At 43.7% G+C, this 24,710-nt stretch overlaps 1 protein-coding gene and 1 long non-coding RNA gene across 2 annotated transcripts; one reads left to right on the forward strand and one right to left on the reverse strand.

Annotated features, from left to right (window-relative positions):
- The first annotated feature begins 14,426 nt into the window (after nucleotides 1-14,426).
- Nucleotides 14,427-15,817, forward strand: LOC123164471 (putative aldehyde oxidase-like protein). Its single transcript, XM_044581982.1, has 5 exons — nucleotides 14,427-14,678; nucleotides 14,782-14,877; nucleotides 15,003-15,101; nucleotides 15,252-15,441; nucleotides 15,549-15,817. The coding sequence occupies exons 1-5, from the start codon at nucleotides 14,427-14,429 to the stop codon at nucleotides 15,815-15,817; spliced, it is 906 nt and encodes a 301-aa protein (XP_044437917.1).
- Nucleotides 15,212-23,400, reverse strand: LOC123164472 (uncharacterized). Its single transcript, XR_006482445.1, has 3 exons — nucleotides 22,565-23,400; nucleotides 17,069-22,486; nucleotides 15,212-16,109 (listed from the first exon to the last, which is right to left on the reverse strand). It is a non-coding gene; the product is annotated as an uncharacterized lncRNA (long non-coding RNA).
- Nucleotides 23,401-24,710: the final 1,310 nt, after the last annotated feature.

Genomic DNA, 24,710 nt, shown 5'->3' on the forward strand with positions numbered 1-24,710 from the left:
GCACATGGTCCACTTGAGCTAGATGATGACGATCTTGACTCCCTCAAGTTGGACCACCTTTCTTGATTGCGTTGGCTCGATGAAGACTAGATGATTACTCCCCCATAGTCCACTATGGGTGAGCCACTCTTCGGCACATCTTCACAAGTCCATTGTCACCACAATGGACGGAAAGCTTCAAGCACTTGATGTCTTCGTGATGCTCCACTTGAACTTGCACACGGAAATCTTGATGACGATCACCACTTGATGTCATCCTCTCCATGGGTTGAGTGATATCTTCCTCTTGACGCAAGCACATGAACACGTACCTAACCCCACATAGAACTCTCACATAGACCATGGGTTAGTACACAAAGCAAAATGAACAATGCTTACCATACCATGGGATCACTTGATCCCTCTCGGTACATCTTCTACGCTTTGTGAGTTGATCAACTTGATTCACTCTTGACTTAGTCTTGATCAACCTAGAATCTTTCCAACTCTCTTCATTTGGATGATGTCTTGAAGGTAAACATGAATGATCACACAATCTTATTCTTCAAGACATGCTTGCAATAAGCTCAACTCTCACATGACCAATCTTTGGATAATTCCTTAATAGCACCTTGGTCAACACAAACTCTCCTTGAAACCAACACATGTACTCCAAGAAAAGCCTATGGACAAAACCTTCAAATATAACTCAAGGCAACTATTAGTCCATAGAGATTGTCGTCAATTACCAAAACCAAACATGGGGGCACCACATGTTCTTTCAATCTCCCCCATTTTGGTAATTGATGACAATCACTTTCAAGAGAGTTTATATAAGGAATTATGCATCACCATGCAATGCAACAACCAATGATGCATGAGTAAGAGATGAAAATGCTTAGGAACAAAACCAAAGCAAGAGGAGAGAATTCTCTAAACTTCTCCACAAAACTCTCTGAAACTTCTCCCCCATTGTCATCGATTGCCAAAATGGAAGAAAAGCTTAGAAGGCCAATATAAATTGTGTTCCTCCATAATTTGTGTATTTCTCAACAAGAGAGTGGATACACAAGTTTGACGGTAAATACTAGGAGGAAAACAAACTATATTTAGGCCCAAAGTTTACAAAAGAAAGATATGCCACAAAGACATAAGAAAGAGAGAAACAAGCAAACAAGCAATCAAAAGATACCAATTGAAGCAAGCAATCAACGGATATCAATTGAGCCAATTAGACCAATGATCCTACGTGCCACATGAATGAAATAAATTATGATATGAGCAAAGGAGTGTTCTAGAGAAACTAGAGAAGCTCCCCATGATTTGTGCACAATTTAGTTTTGTAACTGGATACAACGAGCACAAAATAGGATCGTCACTCCCCCAAGATCAATAGAACCTCACGACAAGTGCAAGTGAGCATATAGGAAACAAAGCCTAGCACTTGCAACAAACAAATGGTTGAGCAACATATAAAAGAGGCAACTTAAGAGTAGGCTCAACCAAAATGATGTGTGTGAGTCATGGCAAAGCACTTGAGAAGACTAATGTACGAATGAGCATTAAGCATCAACATAGTCTTGGATAGTGGAGATACAAGGTGCATGACATGTCCTCCCCACACACACCAAGCAAAAGGGTTCACAAGCACACTAAAAATGCAAAATGAATAATCCACACTTGTGACAACCCATGGTGAAGATAGAAGATGAAAGCCTCATCAAGACGAGGGATACCAATTAAGATGGCAAAAGCCTCGTAGAGATAAGCATGAGGAAAATAATCTTCACCACATAGGAGTGCATCAAGATGCAACGAGATAAGACATGCACTCAAGGCAAAAGCTTTCACGGAGCCACCAAAGAAATAACAAGAAAGACAAGGTGGACGTGAAAGAAAGGATATCATCTAGAGATGTAATTTCTCTCAAGTGTATAAGGTTCTAGGTAGACGAGATCATGATGATATATATCTACAAAGAAGGATGTACACCCGAAATAGTTACAACATGAAGGAACAAGATATCCAAAAGGAAGTCATAGATATACCAATAAGATATTTGCTTGGAAGCATAGCACATGGCTAGATATGGTCTTATTGTACATAAATGAATTCCTACCACACAACCATCAAAGACATCACAACTAGCAACAAGAGATCATTGTTGGGATGCTTTGAGAAAGGAAACAAGTATCACAAGAGAGAATGAATAACATGCCATGATACAACCTACACAAGGTTGATGCAAGAAATGTGTGCATGAAGTATATGAAGATACTTGTTACCGAGTTAACATTGGAAGGATGTAGTAGATACCAATTGAAGGTACAAAGTAGTTAATTGATCATCCTAGCTTGACTCCAAAAAGCACATGGTGACAACACCTTCCTTGTGAGTGAGCCGAGCATCCAATGCATCTCCAATTGTTCCTAGAACAACAACACAAACAAAATGGTACCCAAACTCATTGGGACCAAAGAGTTAGAAACACCAACAATACATAGGACAAACTCCACATAAATATGTGCATATAGATATGAAAATGAATTTCATGCACATCTCATCCAATTTGAGACTTGGTGGAGTTTCCCCTATATATTGGGTCCAAGAAAGAAAGCATGCTAAAAATACTACATCAAATTAATATGCTTGCTCAAGACTTTCAAAAACCGATACCAAATGAATAAATCATCACTTGGAGGATATCCATAATAGATACATCGAGGAATGAGATATCGGTTGATATACACTAAATAAAAGATATCAAACTCCCACAAGAGAGGATGGTTCCAAACAAACCAAGCTCTCTACAAAGTTTCATGATGGCACAAAGTACCAAAAAGAAAACGGCTTGCCTTCCACCAACACACACTTGATAAGGAGCGCAAGATGAATGTTTTATAGAAAATAGGATAGCTCCCCCAAGACTAGTGCATTATAGAGAATTTGCATTTGAATACAAAATGCACAAGGTGGGATCACCACTTTCACTATATCTAGAAAACACTAGACAAGATCAAGAAATTAACAAGATCCACAAGTGGCACGGAAGGCAATGGGAGTTGACACAAACTTGGCAAGAGATAAGGCAAATAAAAAGAAAACGCCAACGTGAAGATGATCAATAATTTCTACCACACATAAGTGAGTACCAATTGTCAAAAGACAAGAAGTATTTGGAAATAATTCCCGGTGGTAGATAGCAAGGATATCCGACATCATCTTCACACCAAACACAAGCAAATTGCAACTTGTAGAGCTAACATGCCACGTAGGAACAAGATAATTTACAATATCAATTCTAGGTGACAATATCTCAAATGTACACATTTTCTAGGCTAGTAATATACATAGCATATTAATCCCCCATAATGTGATACCAATTAAAGAAAACTTAACAAGAGGCAAAAAGAGGATCCAACAAGAGATAATTAATGGACTATTTAGAATTTGAATTTCTCATGAGAAGACATACCACATAGTGACTAGATAAGCTTGCAATATCAATACTAGGTGGTATTCCTCATGTAAACACGTTTATGGGACCGTGAGGTGCACAAAGCACATCACTCCCCCAAAATGGGATGTTCCATTAATCTCTCACAAGAGCCAACTAACATACAAACAAGATGCGCAAAGGCTCAACGCACTACACACATGTACATGATGTGCAAACCAACACACACATACTTGATTACTCAAGATAAGCAAATTGGAGGCACAACATATACAACCACATGCAAGGAACAAAACCAAAACATGCAAAGGGGCAAGTAACTTTCGATGTAAACGATTTAAGTACAAGTTACCGGAAGGAGGCACATTGGATCTAGAATAGAAACTTGATAACCCAGTTGACTTGGCTTGAGACAATAAGAATGATGAAGTCCCCTTAAATCTTCATAATGTATCCAAGTCTCCAATGCCCTCCAACAACACCTATTGATCAAGTTTGAGCTAGTTGGTCCCCAACCAAGTTGGGTCCTAAGAGGTTAGTTACAATAGGCTTGGCTACCCAAATGGTTCTTTTCTTGACACCACTTTGAGCACCAACAAATTTGGCAAACACATGCCAACATTGTCCTTCCCAAGAGAATAGATATCATCAATAATAATTGGGTTGGATAAGTTACCACTAGTGCATGAAGAGGCGAGGTGACCTTTCTCACGACATAAGTAGCAACGTCTACTCTTCACTTTCTTCTCACTTGATTTATCAACTTGAGAAGCATTAGCTTGAGGATTCTTGGGAAGAGGACTTTCTTCAACTTGTGGTTGAGCATGAGATCGAACTTGTGGCCGCTTCCCTTGTTGCTTGTCACTAATGGCCTTCTTCTTCAATGGGCAAGATCTAACATGATGCCCTTCTACTTTGCACTTGAAGCAAACAATCTTGGCCGAATTATTGACTTCTTCTTGGCCCTTATTTTTGTTCATCTTGGACTTCTTCTTCTTGTTGGAGTTGAATCCAAGTCCACCTTTATCATTGGGGGATTTTTGCACTCTCAAGATTTTGTTGAGTGTAAATTTCCCTTCATGACTCTTTTCCAAGTCTTTCTTCAAAGACTTGGCTTGGGCCTTGAGCTCTTTGATTTCCTCTACATGGTTAGTCTCAACACAAGCACTAGAGGAAGTATAAGCTTCATCGTTAGAGCAACAAGGCAAGGAAAGCAATTCATCACAAGATGTACCAACGTTATGCATGGATGAATCGCGAGGACTAGCACAAGGCAATATAGCATTTTGACTAAAAGTAGTGCTAGTGTCCACATGAGGCTCACTAGATGTTACCTTAGCAATCATGGCCTCATGAGCTATCTTTAGCACATTATGGGATACTAGAAGATCATCATGAGAGCTTGAGAGCTTTTCATGGCTTTCTTCCAATTTCCCATAATTGCTAGATAGCAACTCAACTTGAGCCCGTAGTTCAACGTTCTCCTTTAAAATGGATGCTTCATAAGAAATAGAGTTAGTAGCACAAGCATCATCATTAACAACAAGAGGAGAAGGCAACTTGGCAAGCTCTTTTAAATAAGAAGCTTCAAGTTGAGCATGAGACTCGGTGAGTTTGATGAGCTCACCCTTGATGACCCTTGAGCCATTTTCGAGGTGCTCAAAATCCTCAAGGGGTCTAGCATGAGCAACTTCAAGCTTAGCTTTTTTAGTTTCAAAAACATTGGCCACCTCAAGAGCTCTACCATGAGATTCCTTCACTCTAGATAACTCTAGAGCAAAAGTCTCCTCAAGAGATCCCTTGGTGGTTTTTTCAAGTTCAAGAGCTTGGGAGAGGTCCGCAATCTCATTAGCGTAATCACGCTCATGACCTTCCATTTTATCAATGGTGACCTCATGCTCCTCAAGACGAGATTCCAACTCATCAATATATTTCTTGCCCTCAATAGCAATAGACATGATTTCATGAAGTTGGAACGAGCAATTTTATTCTTAAGAAGAGCTTTAAAAATTATTTCCCCCTTAACTTTTAAGGAGGCAACATCATCATTCTCTTCATCATAATCGACATCATCATCACTCTTGCCATCATCAATATTATCACAAGATATATTGGGATTCAAAGTGGTAGATACCTTTGAAGCCTTGGCCATAAGGCAAAAAGCAATAGATGATGATGTGGGATCCCTTGAAGCACCATTCAAGACCACATCTTGTTCCATGGAGTGTTGGGTTTCCTCTACATTGTTAGCACAACAACTCAAGGAAATACATTTATTTTTATCATGCCAACAAGACATAGCAAGCATATCATCAAGAGATTTAGTCAAGCAATTTGTACATGATATGCAAGGACTATCAACACAAGTATGTGAAACATTTGGAGTGCTCGAAGTGCTAGAGTCCAAAGATGAAGCATCGCAACAAGAAAGTGATGAAGGATTATCAAAACTAAGCCCACTATCATCATTCCAATGAACACCACTACTCACCATGTCATTACCTTGTTGCAAACCACATGTAGGTGAAGTAGAAGAAGTTGAGAACACAACACGACCGGAGGTGGAGGGAGAACAATCATCCCCACAAAACTTGGACACGCCATATTTATCTTGAAGCTTTGTCCACAACTCAGGAGCATCCCGGAAAGGCATGAGTTGAAATATAACTACATTGCTCAAAGCATCGAAAAGCATATTAGAAGCTTGAGCATTGAGATAAGAGTTTTTCTCATCCTCTAAATATAATCTTTGGGGATCTTTTGGAGGAGAAAAACCCATATCTACAATTCGCTCTAAATTTGGGTCCATGACCCTAAAGAGATTAAGCATGCAAATTACCCAAACATCAAAATTTGCGCCATCGAAACTAAGTGTGTCACAGAATCCTAATCCCCTAGTCGACATCTTTACTCTCTAGGAGGTTAAGCCTAACAAAGAGAGACGAGGCTCTGATAGCAATTGAAAGATCGTGGATGTCGCCTAGAGGGGGGTGAATAGGCGCTTTAAAATAATTACGGTTGAGGCTTGAACAAAAGCGGAATAAACCTAGCGGTTAATTTGTCAAGAACAAAACCTACAACAACTAGGCTCACCTATGTGCACCAACAACTTATGCTAAGCAAGAAAAACTACTTAGGTGATAGCAAGATATATGACAAGAAACAATATGGCTATCACAAAGTAAAGTGCATAAGTAGAGGGCTCGGGTAAGAGATAACCGAGGCACGCGGAGACGACGATGTATCCCGAAGTTCACACCCTTGCGGATGCTAATCTCCGTTTGGAGCGGTGTGGAGGCACAATGCTCCCCAAGAAGCCACTAGGGCCACCGTAATCTCCTCACGCCCTCGCACAATGCAAGATGCCGTGATTCCACTAAGGGACCCTTGAGGGCGGTCACCGAACCCGTACAAATGGCAACCCTTGGGGGCGGTCACCGGAACCCGTCAAATTGCTCGGGGCGATCTCCACAACCTAATTGGAGACCCCGACGCTTGCCCGGAGCTTTACACCACAATGATTGAGCTCCGAACACCACCAACCGTTTAGGGCGCCCAAGCACCTAAGAGGAACAAGCTCAAGGGTACCAAGCACCCAAGAGTAATAAGCTTCTCAACTTGTAACTTCTACGTATCACCGTGGAGAACTCAAACCGATGCACCAAATGCAATGGCAAGGGCACACAGAGTGCCCAAGTCCTTCTCTCTCAAATCCCACCGAAGCAACTAATGCTAGGGAGGAAAATGAGAGGAAGAACAAGAAGGAGAACACCAAGAACTCCAAGATCTAGATCCAAGGGGTTCCCCTCATATAGAGGAGAAAGTGATTGGTTGAAATGTTGATCTAGATCTCCTCTCTCTTTTCCCTCAAAAACTAGCAAGAATCCATGGAGGGATTGAGAGTTAGCAAGCTCAAAGAAGGTCAACAATGGGGGAAGAACACGAGCTCAAAGGATAAGGTTCATTGGGGAAGAAGACCCCCTTTTATAGGTGGGGAAAAATCCAACCGTTATGCTCACAGCCCGCACCGAGCGGTACTACCGCTAGGGCGGTAGTAGCCCTTTGAAACACAACAGCGAGGAGGCAAAAAAGCTAGAAGAACCGTTGGAGCGGTAGTACCGCTTGACCTCACGGTACTACCGCTAGGGGTAGCGGTACTACTGCTAAGGGTAGCGGTACTACTGCTTGCGAGCGGTACTAAAAAATTACATCCGTGCCTACCACCGCTGGACTTGTGACGAGTTTTTGGTCCCGAGCGGAAGTAGCCACGGAAGTAGCCGCGGTAGTACTGCTCCAAGCGGTAGTACCACTCCCAAGAGTGGTAGTACCGCTCCCAAGAGCGGTAGTAAAAAATTACATCCGCTCCTGTCCGTGGTAGTACCGCTGCAGCCTTTTCAGAACACCAAAACTGACACAACTTTTGCAAACGGACTCCGAATTCGACGAAACCAAGTTTGTTGGAAAGCTAGCGACAAGGGCTAACACAATCTTGATAGAAATACCAATAAGAAGCAAATGAGAAAAGGCCCAAAAGAAAATGGTGAGAACCCTTTCTCGGATAAGACCGGTAAAACCTCCAACATCGAAAACATCATAGAAGACGCATGCAAACTCCGTTTTCGATGAACTCAAGCTTGTCATCAAGATGACCATAAGCTCTAAGACTCACAAAGAGAACCAAACAAGAACCAAGAAACATGATGCAAGGATGCAATCGTTTGAGCTCTCGACGAACGATACGATCAAGCTACTCACTTGAGAGTCCCCCTTGATAGTACGGCTATCGATCCTATAACCCGGTCTCCCAACTACCACCATGAGACCGGTAAAATAGAAAACCTATCAAGGGCAAACCTTTGCCTTGCACATGGTCCACTTGAGCTAGATGATGACGATCTTGACTCCCTCAAGTTGGACCACCTTTCTTGATTGCGTTGGCTCGATGAAGACTAGATGATTACTCCCCCATAGTCCACTATGGGTGAGCCACTCTTCGGCACATCTTCACAAGTCCACTATCACCACAATGGACGGCAAGCTTCAAGCACTTGATGTCTTCTTGATGCTCCACTTGAACTTGCACACGGCAATCTTGATGACGATCACCACTTGATGTCATCCTCTCCATGGGTTGAGTGATATCTTCCTCTTGACGCAAGCCCATGAACATGTACCTAACCCCACATAGAACTCTCACATAGACCATGGGTTAGTACACAAAGCACAATGGACAATGCTTACCATACCATGGGATCACTTGATCCCTCTCGGTACATCTTCTACGCTTTGTGAGTTGATCAACTTGATTCACTCTTGACTTAGTCTTGATCAACCTAGAATCTTTCCAACTCTCTTCATTTGAATGATGTCTTGAAGGTAAACATGAATGATCACACAATCTTATTCTTCAAGACATGCTTGCAATAAGCTCAACTCTCACATGACCAATCTTTGGATAATTCCTTAATAGCACCTTGGTCAACACAAACTCTCCTTGAAACCAACACATGTACTCCAAGAAAAGCCTATGGACAAAACCTTCAAATATAACTCAAGGCAACCATTAGTCCATAGAGATTGTCGTCAATTACCAAAACCAAACATGGGGGCCCTACATGTTCTTTCAGAGATGCTCTTACAGTAACATATTATGTTACCACAAGCATCTTTCCCATTAACTACATGGGACATAGGCAAATTTTTCTTGGGATGTGTTATGTTACTACCTAAGTTACTCCCACTATGGCTAGCCTAATAAATACCATATTGCAACCCGAGGTCTCCAATAGGACACACACGCGAGGCAAGTTTCTCAATCCGTGTACGTACGTTGTTAGCAGTTGCGAGCTAAGATGGACGGTCTCTAAATAAGGATAGTGTGTACCACTGTTTGTTTGTAGTATCGGTCGGTCCATGTGAAGATCTGGTCGATCTACTCATCTATTAGGATCGAGACTTTTCTTATATGGTAAGTATGATTGATGAGACTTTGATCACACATTATTTCCTCACTACTATAGTCCTGCCTGGGAAGTCGCCAGAAATAATTGTGGTCCGCATCATTATTGAATGGATAAGAAGAAAATGTTTCGAATTCTCACTTTTTCAAACTCCACGGGGCCAGAGGGACACCCGTTATAATCCAGGTCTCCCCTATTGTATACAGTAAGGCTGGTCAAACTACCCATAGTGGGAGTAACATAGATGGTAACATCACACATCTCTAGGCAAAATTGATGATCTGACGAGTAATTAATAAAGAAAAAAGGAGCATGTGGTAACATAGCTAGTTACTGTAACATCACACATATCAAGACAAGATGAGTCTACAACTTAATAAATAAAGTGTTGCATGGCATCACATATATTACTCCCCACTATTGAGGTAGTAACATAGACTAGTATGCATGTTACTAGTCTAAGTTACTACCCATTGTAACTAGTCTCATAGTGGGAGTAACATAGGTAGTAACATACATGCCACATAAGCAAAGAAGATGATGTGTCAGGTAATTAATGAAGAGATAGGCAAATAGAGTAATATGTTGCCATTACATAGCGCTTCCCAATGCAAAATGAGTCTACAAAGCAATAAATGAAGATCTATATGTTATCACACTTATGTTACTCTTCACTATGAAGGTAGTAATATAGAGTAGTAACATGTGCATGTTACTAGGCTAAATTACTCCTCACTATGAATAGCCTAAAGCATCGTCTAGTCATGCTGCCGATCCCAACTCCCCAGCGTACCTCTTTTTTAACATATTACGGACACAGGCACTCATATTACGCGCTTACACTCACCTTTATGAATACACATGCACACCCTACCCCTATGAGCACATCTAAAAAATTGAGCGGGCATATCATCTTGAGATTGATGAAGTACTCAAGGACGACACTCTACGGGCATCTCCAGCGCTGACCCGACAATTTGCTCTGGCATCTGTCTGCAGACAATGTCGCCCGAGGCCGCCATCTAACGTTGCCCGCATACATTTCATCAATTGTTTGAACTAACCGGATGAAATTCATGCAAACCAGGCAGATTTCATTCAAGTTCGGATATAATTTACATGAGCGGACGATTTTTCAACCGTTTTACTAAAAACTATAAAAAACTAAACCCTATATCGGACGACCACCTCGTAATCGTGGTTTCCCTGGCCTACCTCGCCACCGGCGTCGTCCGTGTCGTCGTCCCTCCAGCGGCACAAGGATGCCGGAGGGCCGCGGCAACCTTGTCTGGCGGCTGCCTGCCACTCGCGGAGGAGCCGCTCCGCCTCATGTTCCGCGGTGCGGAGGGCCGCCTTGGCCACTTCCTACGGTGCCGGCGCAGCCCTGGCGGCAGCCTTGCCCCTACCGGAGTTGGTGGAGCAGCCCCTAAGCGATCACTCCTCACCGATCTTGGCGAGCTCGCCATCAAGGCGGCGGCGGCGCCTAGTAGCTGTCTCCAAGGTGATGACGGAGCGGTCGAGCGCCCACGGGCCCGCGAGGTCAGGTTCGCTACGGACCCATTTTGGCGCCACGTCCGTCTTGGCGAAAGCGGAGCGACGACCAACATTGTGTCGGTCGTACCTCGCCTGCTGCCTCGCCGTATGCTCTTCCTCGGATAGCACGGCCAAAGAGCCAGAGGCACCGCCATAACCGCCTCCTCCAAGGTAGTGGAGGATGTGGCCACGAGCCTTCGCGATTGCAGTGGCAGCTCCTCCTTTATCAGGTGGCGGTGTCATCATGGTGGCGAGAGGGGCCGTTAATCTGCGCGTAGCGAGTGTGCGGCGGGGTTGATGCCGGCTCGTCCTTCACGCAGGAGAGGCACTGAGGGGACGCCTGCTCCTTCTTCACGCGGTCGTTGATGTGGAGGTCATGGTAGCGCAGCGAGGATGCCGGCTCGTCTTTCACCTGCCGGAGTGGGGATGCCGGCTCCCGCTTCACGTGGAAGCACAGCGGAGATGGTGGCTCCTCCTTCACGTGCGCCAGCAATGGTGGCACCGTTCTGGCGGAGCGAACTCTCTGTCATGATCTCCATCTGGTAAATTTTTCGTCCGTCGAAGCCGTCTCCGAAGGGAGACGGGGCCAATGACTATGTCCTCCTTCCCAGAGGAACCCACCATCGTGGATGCAAATGGTCCCGGAGAGCAAGGGCGGCGGCGCTACAATCCGCCTGAAGAGGAACATCCACCAACGCCGCCTGCCGGCACGGAGAACCAAGGCTTCGGCGTCGGCGTGGGGCTCGGGGAGGAGGAAGGGCTCTGCAAGGTGTTAGGGAGGGAAAGGGGGAGGAGGACGGTGCTCGGGGAGAGGGTGCGGCTCTGTGCGTCGCCGGGGCACAACTTAAATAGTCGCGGCCAGACCAGGCAAATGGGCGGTCAGTCCGCTTCAATGTGGCATAGCAGCCAGAGTTGGTTTCTCGGGATGCGTTGTCCGCATTAAAGTGGCGACACCCGAGAGGTCGCGTCCGTATGCACCGCCCTCCCGTCCGGTCAAATCACAGGCAAGCGGCGTGAATGCGGCTCAACAAGCGGCGTGGGCGTTCGATGGAAAGTATGGGAGAGGTGGGTGGGATTTTTTTGTGGGCCAGGGCGTTTAGGAGAAGGCATGGCAGCGGTATGGACGTAAGCAAAGCGCCCTAGTTTGTCTCCGTTTTGCGGGAAAAGTACGTCGGCTCTGCGCCGTGGTAACTGACGCGTTAAGCGCCCACGATCCCCATCGCAGTAAAGCAAGATTGTGCACGAACTTTTCACGGCGAGTTTTAAACCCGAAGACCCGTTGATCCTGTTGCGGGTTACTTCGAAATATAAGATCTCAACCGATCGGAGGTGACAGAGAAGGAGGCGCTTGCTCAGACGATCCTCTCACACTCAAAAGTATAGCACAGCACAGGGTGAGTTTAACACTCCTCCAATGGCCTGTTTGGACCTTCTTATAAGATCCAAAGCGTAAAACTCATAAATTTGGATCTAGAGTTAAGTCATATATATTGACGTTCCTCACGGATAAGAATGGCATCTCTTTGAGAGTCGGCGAATGCGTCGATCTTGTTGCTCGGATTTAATGGCACATCCATACTCGAATCACTGGCATGAATTCTGGTCGTTGGCCTTTTTTAGTCCAATGTGCTTTGTAGCGGACGAAAATTGTGTCGGTCGGCTAGGCGCACCGGTCGGACACAGGCGGATAGCGAGCGGCCAGCCGACTCAAACAGACAAAAAGCGAACAAATTGTGCTTCTATTTGGGTCGGCGCGTTCTGAGTTGTTCTTAATTCTACACGCCCTCGGACCTTTTCATACTGACACATCTCACCTGCATTACTCAAAAGTGAATGGAAGTTTCTATACTTAACAACGCGAAAGTTTAAATTTGATTTTCGATGGTCACTATGCTCAACTCAAGCATACATACTACTGTGTTATATTAATACAGAAAGATAGCATCAAATTTGAGAAAGCATAAGCATATTTAGACCTTTCAAAATTGATGATACTGACCTTGTGGACACCTCTTTTTATTGCATATAACTTTATAGTCACTATAATTTAATTAGCTTAAATGTGTAATATGGTGTTTATAGTTAGCTGATTCTTGAATCATTTATGATAGTTACCATTTAAATTTGGACACTAACTTAGCACCTGTATGCAAGTTTAGGTTGTTGTGATGCAACTATGTCACAGTTACATAATAAGTTACGTAATTATTTCTTTCCATAATAAAATACGAGTTCACGGGACCCATGGGAATACTACGTGGCATGCATTAATATGTATAACTTCAATGATTGCAGGTGAAACTTGCCTCTCAGTACCACTTCTACATGGAAACACAAACAGCACTAGCGATTCCAGATGAAGATAACACTATGGTGGTCTACAGTTCAACACAATACCCTGAGGCTGTGCAGAGTGTCATAGCGAGGTGTCTCGGCATTCCATTCAGCAATGTGCTTGTCATTACAAGAAGGGTTGGAGGAGGCTTTGGTGGGAAGTCATTCAGATCACACACTGTAAGTAAGAGTCAAACTATTTGGAACAGTAGTCCAACAGAGTGGCAAAACAAATTCAAAGCCCGTGTGTACAACTGAAAGAATCTAACAACTACTTTTATATGAATAATTGCTATTTTTTACGGGAGATTAGAGTTCTAATGATATCTTCTAGCATAAGTTTGTCCATTTGAGCTTCATTTTACCATTCATTTAGCCTCCATGAAAACCAAAACATTGACCACTTCACTGTTGCTACTCAGTGATCCAAAAATATATGCTTTTATAGGTAGCAACAGCAGCTGCCCTTTGTGCCTTCAAGTTAGGTCGTCCGGTGCGGATGTATCTAAATCGCAGTACTGACATGATCATGATCGGGGGTCGGCACCCCATAAAAGCATACTACTCCGTTGGTTTCAAGTCCGATGGAAGAATCACAGCCTTGCACCTTGACATACTGATCAACGCTGGGATTTCTCCAGACATGAGCCCCCTAATGCCAGAGTATATTATGTCAGGCCTGAAGAAATACAACTGGGGTGCTCTCTCGTTTGACATCAAGGTCTGTAAGACAAACAACACATCCAAGTCAGCAATGCGTGCTCCTGGAGACACGCAAGGCTCATTTGTCGCTGAAGCCATAATCGAGCATGTCGCTACGGCGTTGTCACTCGATGCTAATAGTGTCAGGCAAAGGAATTTCCACACCTATGACAGTCTTGTGATGTTCTATCCAGAAAGCGCAGGTGAAGCTTCTACGTACACATTGCATTCTATCTTCGATAAGTTGCTCACGACGTCAAGCTACCGGCATTGAGCTGAATCCATCAAGCAGTTTAACAACTGCAACAAGTGGCGCAAGAGGGGTATCTCTTGTGTGCCCCTCATCTTGAAGGTGGCACCCAGGCCAGCTCCTGGAAGAGTGTCCGTGCTCAATGATGGTTCCATCGTGGTCGAGGTTGGAGGTGTTGATTGGGCAAGGACTGTGGACCAAAGTACAGCAGATGACGGTTTTCGCTTTGGGACAGTTGTGGCCTGATGGATGTGAATTCCTTCTTGATAGGATGCGTGTTCTTCAGGCTGACACGCTGAACTTGATCCAAGGTGGGCTCACTGCCGGTAGCACTTCGTCTGAATCTAGTTGTGCAGCAACTCTTGAGGCCTGCAACCTGCTGGTTGGCAGATTAAAGCCAGTCATGGAGAAGCTCAAGCAGCAATCGGGTGGTGGTGTTTCATGGGATGCTTTGATTGCTCAGGTTATTTTTTATGCTACATGGAAGTAAAATATTTATGTGTGGAAATTGTTATATTTAAATGTGCTAACACTTGGTCGTCGGATGATTTATTGTTCCCAAATAGGCCGTTAAGGATAATGTTAATTTATCCTCGAGTGCATACTGGGTACCTGGCCAAGAATCCAGTACCTATCTCAACTATGGGGCTGGTGTAAGTGAGGTACAAAAAGTCTGCTAAATGTCAATCGCACTAGCTTACTTCAATCATGACTGGATGTTCTACATATGGATGATATTGTGATACTTCTCTGATTTCCTTTTAATTTTTTATTACTAAAAATCCAGGTAGAGATTGATCTTCTTACAGGAACTATTACTTCACTACGAAGCGACATTGTGTATGACTGTGGAAAGAGTTTGAACCCTGCAGTGGACTTGTGCCAGGTTTGAGATATTTTCCACTGAGTTATGTTCTTCTTTTATCATTCTGCAGTGAACATGGATATTATATTGCAGCACTGATCAGAGTTGCTCTTCATTATAGTACACGATGGCATCATATATTCATATCTGATCTCTACCATCATCTTACAGATTGAAGGCTCCTTTATACAAGGAATTGGTTTCTTCATAAACGAAGAACACGAAACAAACGTTGATGGACTGGTTGTGAGTGACAGCACATGGGTCTACAAGATCCCGAGTGTCGACACCATCCCGAAGCAGTTCAATGCCGAGGTGCTCAACACCGGATTCCACAAGAACCGTGTGCTCTCGTCGAAAGGTAGGATCATGATCTCCTTCCCTAAGGCAACATGAATATATTTCGCTTGTTTGCCAAATGAAAAATATCATCAGTTAAGGTAAACAAACCGCTTTTGCCTCTGTCAGCTTGTGGGGAACCTGCCTTGGTCCTCGCATCATCAGTCCATTGCGCGGTGAGAGAAGCCATCCGAGCAGCAAGGAAGGAGTTTGGAAGCTTGCAGCTCACGTTCCAGCTCAACGTCCCTGCACCGATGACGCTCGTGAAGGAAATGTGTGGTTTGGACATCGTGGATAAGTACTTTTTTTTTAACAAGAGAAGGCACCAACAGGTGCCAATTTCATTCAGCTCATTGACAGAGTACATCAAGCATTACATAGACCTGCCAAGAAAATGAAAGAAAGAGAAGCAGAGTCTAAACGCCGAATTGTAAATCGTATACGTGATGTTTGAAATGTTTGTGATGTTCAGTGCTGTGAGTGACACTTCTCTAATAATAATTCCGGGTTGGGATTTGTGTTTGTAAGTCCTGACTGAACCTAAAGGCGGTGCCTAGTTCCCATAATAGCTGCTCGCTTGCCACTTGGAATGGCTCGCTCGATCTAACAGTTTCCCTTTGGCTCCCCTTCCCCTCCCTAGCAGCTCCCGCGCGCCGACGCCAGGTTGCGCCGCCGGGCAAAGGAAGAACACTGAAGTTGAAATCAGTAAAGAAGTAAAATGTCAAGTCTCAAAAAAAAGTAAACAAGTAAAGAGTACCCAAAAGTACAAACTGTAACTAATAAGAATTATCACGGCCATTCAAGACAAAGGAAGAACAGAAAAGAACGAAGAGAAGACAAGAAAAAGAACAGTTCAAATTTCGAAATGTTAAAGGTCATTTTCATTCAGAAGTATCTCCGTTGGGCAGGAGGAGCAGAGTTGGCCTATTTATAGAAGGTACTCCCTCCGTTCCACAATATAAGATCATTTTTCAAGCTATGTTAGCTTGAAAAACGGTTTTATATTGTGGGGCTGAGGGTAGTAATGGTACTTTTGCAACATGAGATCATAAGAGGTACATGCTGGCGTATGACAATATGGTTGTTTTCCACGTATTGGCTTCTAAAAGCATTAAAAAGGCCAGTTAGCAGCTGCTGTGCCGTGCCAAAACAGTAGAAAAAATATTGATAATGCCGACTTGAATGTACATCGCTCCCAAATGAACCAGTAAAAATTTAATGGTCTAGTAAAGGAGGACATGCACATACAGCCAGGAAAAGAGGGCATGTTTGGAACACAGAAACGGGAAACGTTTGCTACAGATCATGTTTCACACATTTAACCGCATGAAAAGGGCGTGAAAACATTCAACCACTACCAGTACTAGGACCATGGACCACCAGAGTGAGACGAGCTTGAGCAAAGGCCCGAATGCACCGAACTGGCACCCTCCATGGACCACAAAATCGTGAGAAGGTGAGAAGGCAAACTGAACACCACATGAAGTGATCTGTGTGTAGCTGTTTTTAATGAGATGGGCCAATGCCAAACCACGGCAACTTATATCACACTAAACATAAAAAGGCAACAGGAATAAATCATCAAGGAGCCATCAATATTTAGTGAGAAAGAAAAGATCCCAAAGGAGGGGAGAGCGCATTGTCTATACCCTCGGCTCCTTGAATAATCGGAGACAGGTTTATGTCAGTTGATCACCATCGCACAAGCTAGCCAGCCAGCCAGATAGATGGATGCACAGGGTAACGGTTCCCACCACAAAACGCCAGCACCCTTCCTAATTGTTGGGGCTTGGAGTGGCAAGCGTCGATGGTTAAAGTTAACAAGGACAACAATATCAAATGTCAATACAAGAAAAATTGATAATGGATACGAAAATAGGAACAAAAAGATTAACAATAGCAACAATAAGAACTGCTTTTAAATTGGTTCAATGAAAAGATTTCACGCCATCTTACCTTCTGAGAAGGTCCACAAAAAGAACCAGAGCCATAGGTAACGCCAGGTTCACTTTTCAAGCTACAGGCCCACAATGTACAGAAGAGTACATACGACTTAATTTTTGACATGAGAAAAACACACAAAAGCTGTTCAGGAAAATGAAAATCAAGCTGTTTTTTGGAATACTCACTGATCCAATTACTATAATAATCAGACAAAAGAAGTATAAAACACAGGTATCATAACAAACACATGGCGCACAAGGAATAGTTCACAAAATCAAGGAAAATTTTGGTGTATTGCTTGAATGGCTCAGATTTACCCCACCATGAATCACCGAAGTTGGAAAATGCTTCAGATAGTACAACACAACAAAGCCTTTCAGTCCCAAACAACTTGGGATAGGCTAGAGCTGAAACCCATAAGATATTGAAACCTACTCATTGTTCTGGCATATAGAGAAGGGGGACAATGGCTAACATAACGAATGCAGGGACAATGGCATACAGATCCCAGGTGACCCAAGCAAAAGCTCCAAGAGCACCTTCAATCATGATTAGACAAAATATAAGACCTTTTTAAACAAACGAATGCAGTTGACTGGACACTCATTTTAAACAACCTGCGAGGAATCAGTTCCTCGGTAATGAATCAAAATGTGGCAAGTTGGCAGCAGCAGCTTAAAAAGAGACTAATGACCAGCAAAATAAATGCTGCTCTGACCAAAATAAAACTAACGCAGTATGAGCTTCAGTTCTAAGAAAACACAGATATTGCTGATCATAACTTTGTCTTTGAAAAAGCATCTGGCAGGACAAGACAAGCAAAACAACAGCTTCTCGTTAACCACATGAACAGAACTGCCAATAGCTAAAAACATTGGCGAAAAAAGGACAATCATGTGATACACACTCCCTCCGTTCCATAATATAAGAGCGTTTTTTACACTATATGTATTCCCTCCATGTATTCAATGAGAGCTCAGGCAGAGGGATTCAGAATTAAGGCAGCAGATTAGGGTGTAATTGCATGCATACCGATTCAAGCCAAAAAGTGGAACTGTATCATGAAAAATCCATCGCGGCAGCTCAGATCTCAGGCCTCCTTTGGTTCATAGGATAGGAATATCATAGGAATAGGAGCCATATGAGTTTTCCCCTAGGAATCCTATCCTATATAGTTCCTACAAAATTCCTGTAAACCAAAGGAGGCCTCACCGTGGACACCCGACTTCCCAGGCATGAGAGGCCACACAGGGTCCCAATCTTCCACGATGCCCAACCCAAAACCGCCAGCCCCTGCTGTTTCAGCTGCGGCAACTGCCCGAGGAGGGCCTCCAAGCCAATGCATTAGTGCAGTGGGCCTGAACAGGAGGGGTGGCCCCATGAACCGAAGCTCCAAGGCCACCACCAGGGCTAGGGATGATGGCTGGGAAGTTTTATAAGGACAATGATGGCAAGCATCGATAATGGTAGTTAAGGAGGACTATTATACCAATATCAACACAAGGAAAAGTAATAATTGGATGGTACAAGAGGGGGTGGGGGTGTTAACAGTAGCATTAAAAAACTGCTTTAAATTGGTTCAAAATAAAAAGATTTCACATCCTCTCACCTTCCCAGAAGGCCAGAAGGTCCACAGACAGAAAGAACCAGAGCCATAGATAGGCAGGTTCACTTTGCAAGCTACAGGCCCAGAGTGTAGAGTATAAACGACTTAATTTTCACCATGGGATCATGACCATTAACGATTGCCAATAAGATATACTTTTAAAAAGGCTGTTCAGGAAACCAAGCTGTTTTCTGGAGTATATTTCAGAAGTACCCAATGCTAAAATTACTATACTCAGGCAGAAGTACAAGTGTGAAGTGTCAGACTCACGTACCATAACAAATACATGAGGAATCCTCTACTTTTAAATAGCTACAACCCACTAGCTAATTTTTAATAACATGCAGCCACGCCACATCAGCACGTATGGATGTCAATCACAAATGATAAGTTACATTTATTTACATCCAATCCACGATCTAGTTTTTCTAAGCATGCAACCATGCCACCTAAGGACCTATGCATGTCAATTATAAGTTGCAAAATGCAATCGTGCCACATTAGCCAGCCATACATGTTGATGGCGTTGATAAGTTATATTTTTTGAATTGTACATGTCGACGTCGTTGATAGGTTACATTTTTTTAATTGACTTTTATATTGTCATATACAGCATACATGGTGGATACTTGAAGCCTATCTACGTAGTTCATGATTTGCACTCTTTATAGAAATAAAATGGCATGTTGTTAACTACAATGTAAGTCGAGAATACTATTATTATCTTGAATGAATGGCTCAGATTTACCTGACCATGAATCACCTTAGTTGGACAATGCTTCAGGTAGTAACATAAGGAATAAAACCTCTCTCCACTCAGCAACAAATAGCCACAACTGGTAACTTGCTGTAGAGCAAGGCCTCCTAGTTTAATGACTAACTGTCTAACTGGGCAAAGTTGAATGGAACCAACCTAGAGACGTGAAAGTGTCTCTATCTCAGGATATGTTGAAAGACACCAAGGGGCGGAAATCATCATAGCCATTCAGAAAAAGAATAATTATCAACAACACACAACATAAACAAATATGCTGTGTTCAAAAGTTAATATGGAATAGTGCACTGATGGCCGTATTACTGGCAATGAAAGAAGCAATTGCCATTTGTTCACTTCAGATAAAACGAGTCACTCCAAGCCAAAATAAAAATAGGAGAACATGAACTTTCTTTTTTGAACCAGAAGAAAGCCATCAACAGGGTTAGTGCTGCAGATTACATTGAACATAATGTAAACGAGAAATAGAATTGTAGATTCGGAATTAAAAAATATAATTAATAAATTAATAGATCAAATGTAATTATTACAATTGCTGATGCTTGTGGTGCCGCAGTGCAGCAAATACGTGAATGTAAGACCTTCCACAAAATAAAATGCGGTTACGACTAAATGGGAATGCTGAGACAAGAAACAGAACATGCATAACAAAGGACATACAGTTGCAAATAATAGCATAGTTTGATGAAAAGATGTGAAATCCTCTTCCTCTTTCTAGGCCCTTCACAACACAATTTTTTTATTTATTCAAACAAAGTAGTCCTTAATTCCATGTAATCTCTCTCCACACTGTTAAGTGGATTTTTAATTCCAATGTTTAATGGTAATTGTTAGCCGCTAAACCGGTTACTTGTTGTGACACAAGGACTCCTAGTTTAGAACCAACTGAATCAATTCAGGTGTTAGATAGAAGCACTAACAGGGAAGCAATATCATCACAGCCATTCATGAACATGACATGAAGGAAACAATAATCTTGACATCTGAACTTGCCCTATATGACCCTTAAGATGAAAACCAGTAAATAAATGAGGAGTGCCCAAAAGTACAAACTGATAACTAGATAAAGAGAACAGTAGCAAAATGAAATTATCGAAAGTCAAATGGCAATTGAAACAACCAAACTGATACAGTACCAAATAAGATAATTTCAAAAAATACCCAAGGCAGCATTATTATCACAGCCATTCAAGGAAAAATAATAACAGAAAATAAAAAGCCCGGATGCACCAAACTGGTTCCCTCAATGGACAACAAAGATGCACCAAACTAGATAAAGAGAATACTAGCAAAATGAAATTATCGAAAGTCAAATGGCAATTGAAACAACCAAACTGATACAGTACCAAATAAGATAATTTCAAAAAATACCCAAGGGCAGCATTATTATCACAGCCATTCAAGGAAAAATAATAACAGAAAATAAAAAGCCCGGATGCACCAAGCTGGTTCCCTCAATGGACAACAAAATCATGGGAAGGCAAACCGAACACCACGAGAGGTGATTTGTGCGTAGTTGCTCCTAATGAGATGGCCCAATGCCACAACCACGACAATTCATCAATTTAAAACATAAAAAGGCAATAGGGATAATAGATGTGTAGAGGGCACAGTATTAGTTGCATTGAGATTTGAGAGGGCTCAGATTCGCCTTTGATATATCATACAACCTAGCTCCATCTTCTTTCACCAGATCAACCCCCACCACAGAGGTCGAGCTCCTCTGGTTATCACTCAGCAGAATGACCATCCAAGAGAGAGCCGGTCAATATTCGGTGAGAATGATAAGGTGCCAAAAGAGGGGAGAGTAGGTTTTTGAAGCCCACAGCTCCTCGAATAATCGAAGACAAGTTTATGTCAGACATGTTTTATCATCATCGCCCCAAATAGATAGATAGATAGATGGATCGATGGATGGATGGATAGAAGGGGTTAGATTGTGCTAAAGTTTCCGACATGGTTCATTTTGTGTTGAACCTTTCCAAAAAGGTCAAAACAGTGACTTCAACGGCATCATGACCATAGTATCCATACATACATGCATTCCAGAAGTTGGCTCTATTATTAACCATGCTCTCAGGAGCTGCTCATGCCTGGCATCAACCAACCAAACCTCGGGCTCGGACGCTGCATCAGACAACACTGTATGGTTCCCAGCCCACGCCACAACCGAATCCAAGGCAATGGAACGGTGGTGGCTGGCGGCACCATAGTGTCAGTCCACCCAGACCATGGGTCAGCGAGTAGGCAATGACAGCTTGACTGATTTGTTGTAGGATATATATACTAATATACATATATAGACATAGAGAGAGAGAGAGAGAGAGAGAGAGAGAGAGAGGAGGATCCATACCGAATCCAAAACAAAATGCAACTGAACAGTGAAAATTCAGTGTATGTAGCGTAGCAAAAGAGGGCTCAGCTTTGTCATTCATCTTCAAACCCAACACCCACATCTCTTGCTCATAACCTACCCATCGCAGTGTAAGCTGGTTATCACTCATCAGAACGACCGTCCAAGGCACAGATCATCCAACATCGGCGACAAATTGAGCAGGCTGCAACAGAGGCAAGGGTGGGCTCTAAGGGGAACTCCAACGCTGACACCGACTTTCTCAGCTCTGTTTAGTCCCACAAGCTAAGGCTGTCTTGATTGCTCAAGACATGATTATTTCAGCCAGAGTCATCATCATCGTCGTCCTCGTCATCGCCCCTCTTTTTGGTCCAAAAAGGAGATTGCCTCTGCACACCAAGCAATGACCATGAAACCCATTACATGCGTGCACACATCCAGCCATCAAGCTCAGGAGCTGCTCATACCTGGAGTCGACCGACCAAACCTCCCGGCGCGGATGACGCGTCAGACAAACACCGTACGGTTCCCAGCCCACGCCACACCCGAATCCAAGGCAATGGAACGGCGGTGGCTGGCAGCACCACCGCGGTGCGGAACTGACGTGGCGGCCAACGGGACGATTGGCCAGCGATCCGGCAACGAGAGCTCGCCTGATTCGGCTTAGGGTTTGGGGTCACGGGTGTGAACTGCGCGCACGCGCGCGCACACAGAGTGAGCGAGTGAGTGTGGGGTCAGTCTCGGAGAGAGATGGGGATCGTACAGGATCCAAAGCAACAGGCAGCCAAGCTGCGAGAAATCCATCGGCGGCGGCTCAGATCCCGCGCCGGGCCGACCAATCCCTCGACCGGAACGCATCACGAGCCCCGTCGCTCGGTCCCCGCTCCCCATCCCGCGCGGACGCGGACGCCTCCCGCACCGGCGGCAGCCCCGAGGGGCCTCCAAGCCGATGCGCGATCCGGCGCGGCGGGAGGGGCTGGCCCCGAGGAGCGGCGACCCGGCGCGTCCGCCGGTCGGGATCCTGGCCGGCGCCGGCGGCTCCCTCCATCATCGCCGCCGTTTGGGCAGGGACGCGGCCCCGGCCGACGCGGTCATCGGCCACGGCGAGCTAGACGGGCGCGGCGGCGGGATTCGGTCAGGTCGATCCGATCCGACTTTAGAGCGCTCTCCTCCGCCGCCGCACGCAGCCATGCCGCCGGTGGCCTCTCGCACCCGGACTGATTCGAGTTTTTTTTTTTTTTTTGAGAGAGAGAGTAGCTAGCTAGGGTTCGTCGCCGACGGGGGAAGCAAAGTTTGGGGAGAAGAGATCGGTCCAGACTCCAGCGATTATTAAGAGGGCCGAGGGAGAATGTGAGCCCAACTCACGCAAACAGGCGCAGATCGTTTCCTTCCTTAAAAAGGCCGGTCCATGTGGCATAGCGTGCGATTTGGTCGGGAGCTCACTTTCTTCCTTTTCAACTGTTTAATTAACACGGTTTTGTTTGCTTCTCATTTTTTGTGTTTCTTTTCCTGTTTTCCTGTATTGCTTTCCTGCTTATTTTTATTTTTTGTTTTTTATCAAATGTACTAACCTTTTTCAAAAATTTCATGAACTTGTTTTCCATTTTTTTTGAACTTCTTTTAAAATCTGTGAAAAAAATTCGTAACCTTTTGAAAAATTACATGAACTTTTTTCCCATATTCATGAACTTTATATTTTTGTGCACTTTTTTGAAATTAGGATCTTTTCCCAGTCTTTGATTATTTTACCAAATTCATAAACATTTTCTATAATTTGTAAACTTCTCTTAAAATTTCATGAGTTTTTTTCCAAATTTAGAACTTATTTTCAAACTCATGAACTTTTTCCCAAAATTTCACGAGTTTTTATTCATGAACATATTTTAAAATTGCAAAAAAATTAACAAATTCATTAACTTTTTCTCAATTTTTTAACTTTTACAGAAAGTCAACCGGTCATACCGACAACTGTTGTTTTCTTTTTTTAGGAAAAAATAGGCCAGCGAGCTGGCACTTGGCAGCGACCATTGATAGCTGTGCCGACCCATAGCACGTGCGTTTGAGTGCTAGCAAGAGTTGCTAGCACAACAGGTGCTACTTAGGAGGTCTTGAATGGGAGTAGGGTAGGGGAAAGGGGGATAAGGGTGCAGGCAAATGGAAGTGGCAACTATTAGGCCCAGCCAGGACCACTAGATAGAATTTTGGTACATTTGGTTGCTTGAGTTGCATCAGATTTTTGACCCGCACGGACCTTGAAGTATCTATGGGCCTGGCTTTGAAGGAACGTCCGAATTGAGGGGGCAACTAATAAAGGGGTATCCCGTAGAGGGCTCCCGCATGGGTTATGTTTTTTGCCTGGGAATGCGCCAAGTGGTGCGCCCAGTAGCCGACACGTGTCATGCGTTGGCGTACCCCTGTGATTTTAGTTTTTTTTTTCCTTTTCTCTACATGCATTTCGTGCTTTTATTTAGGTTTTGGGTTTTTTTTTTGCTTTTTTGGTTATTGATTGTTTCCATGGGTTTGCGGATTTTTTTTAAGCAGTGTTTTTTTGCGATGCAAGGACGAGCACATCATGTGCTTCCATAAGAAGTGAAATTGTGCTCCCCAAAAACG

Source organism: Triticum aestivum, chromosome 7D (assembly GCF_018294505.1).
Source record: "Triticum aestivum cultivar Chinese Spring chromosome 7D, IWGSC CS RefSeq v2.1, whole genome shotgun sequence".
In the NCBI taxonomy this organism is placed as follows: domain Eukaryota; kingdom Viridiplantae; phylum Streptophyta; class Magnoliopsida; order Poales; family Poaceae; genus Triticum; species Triticum aestivum.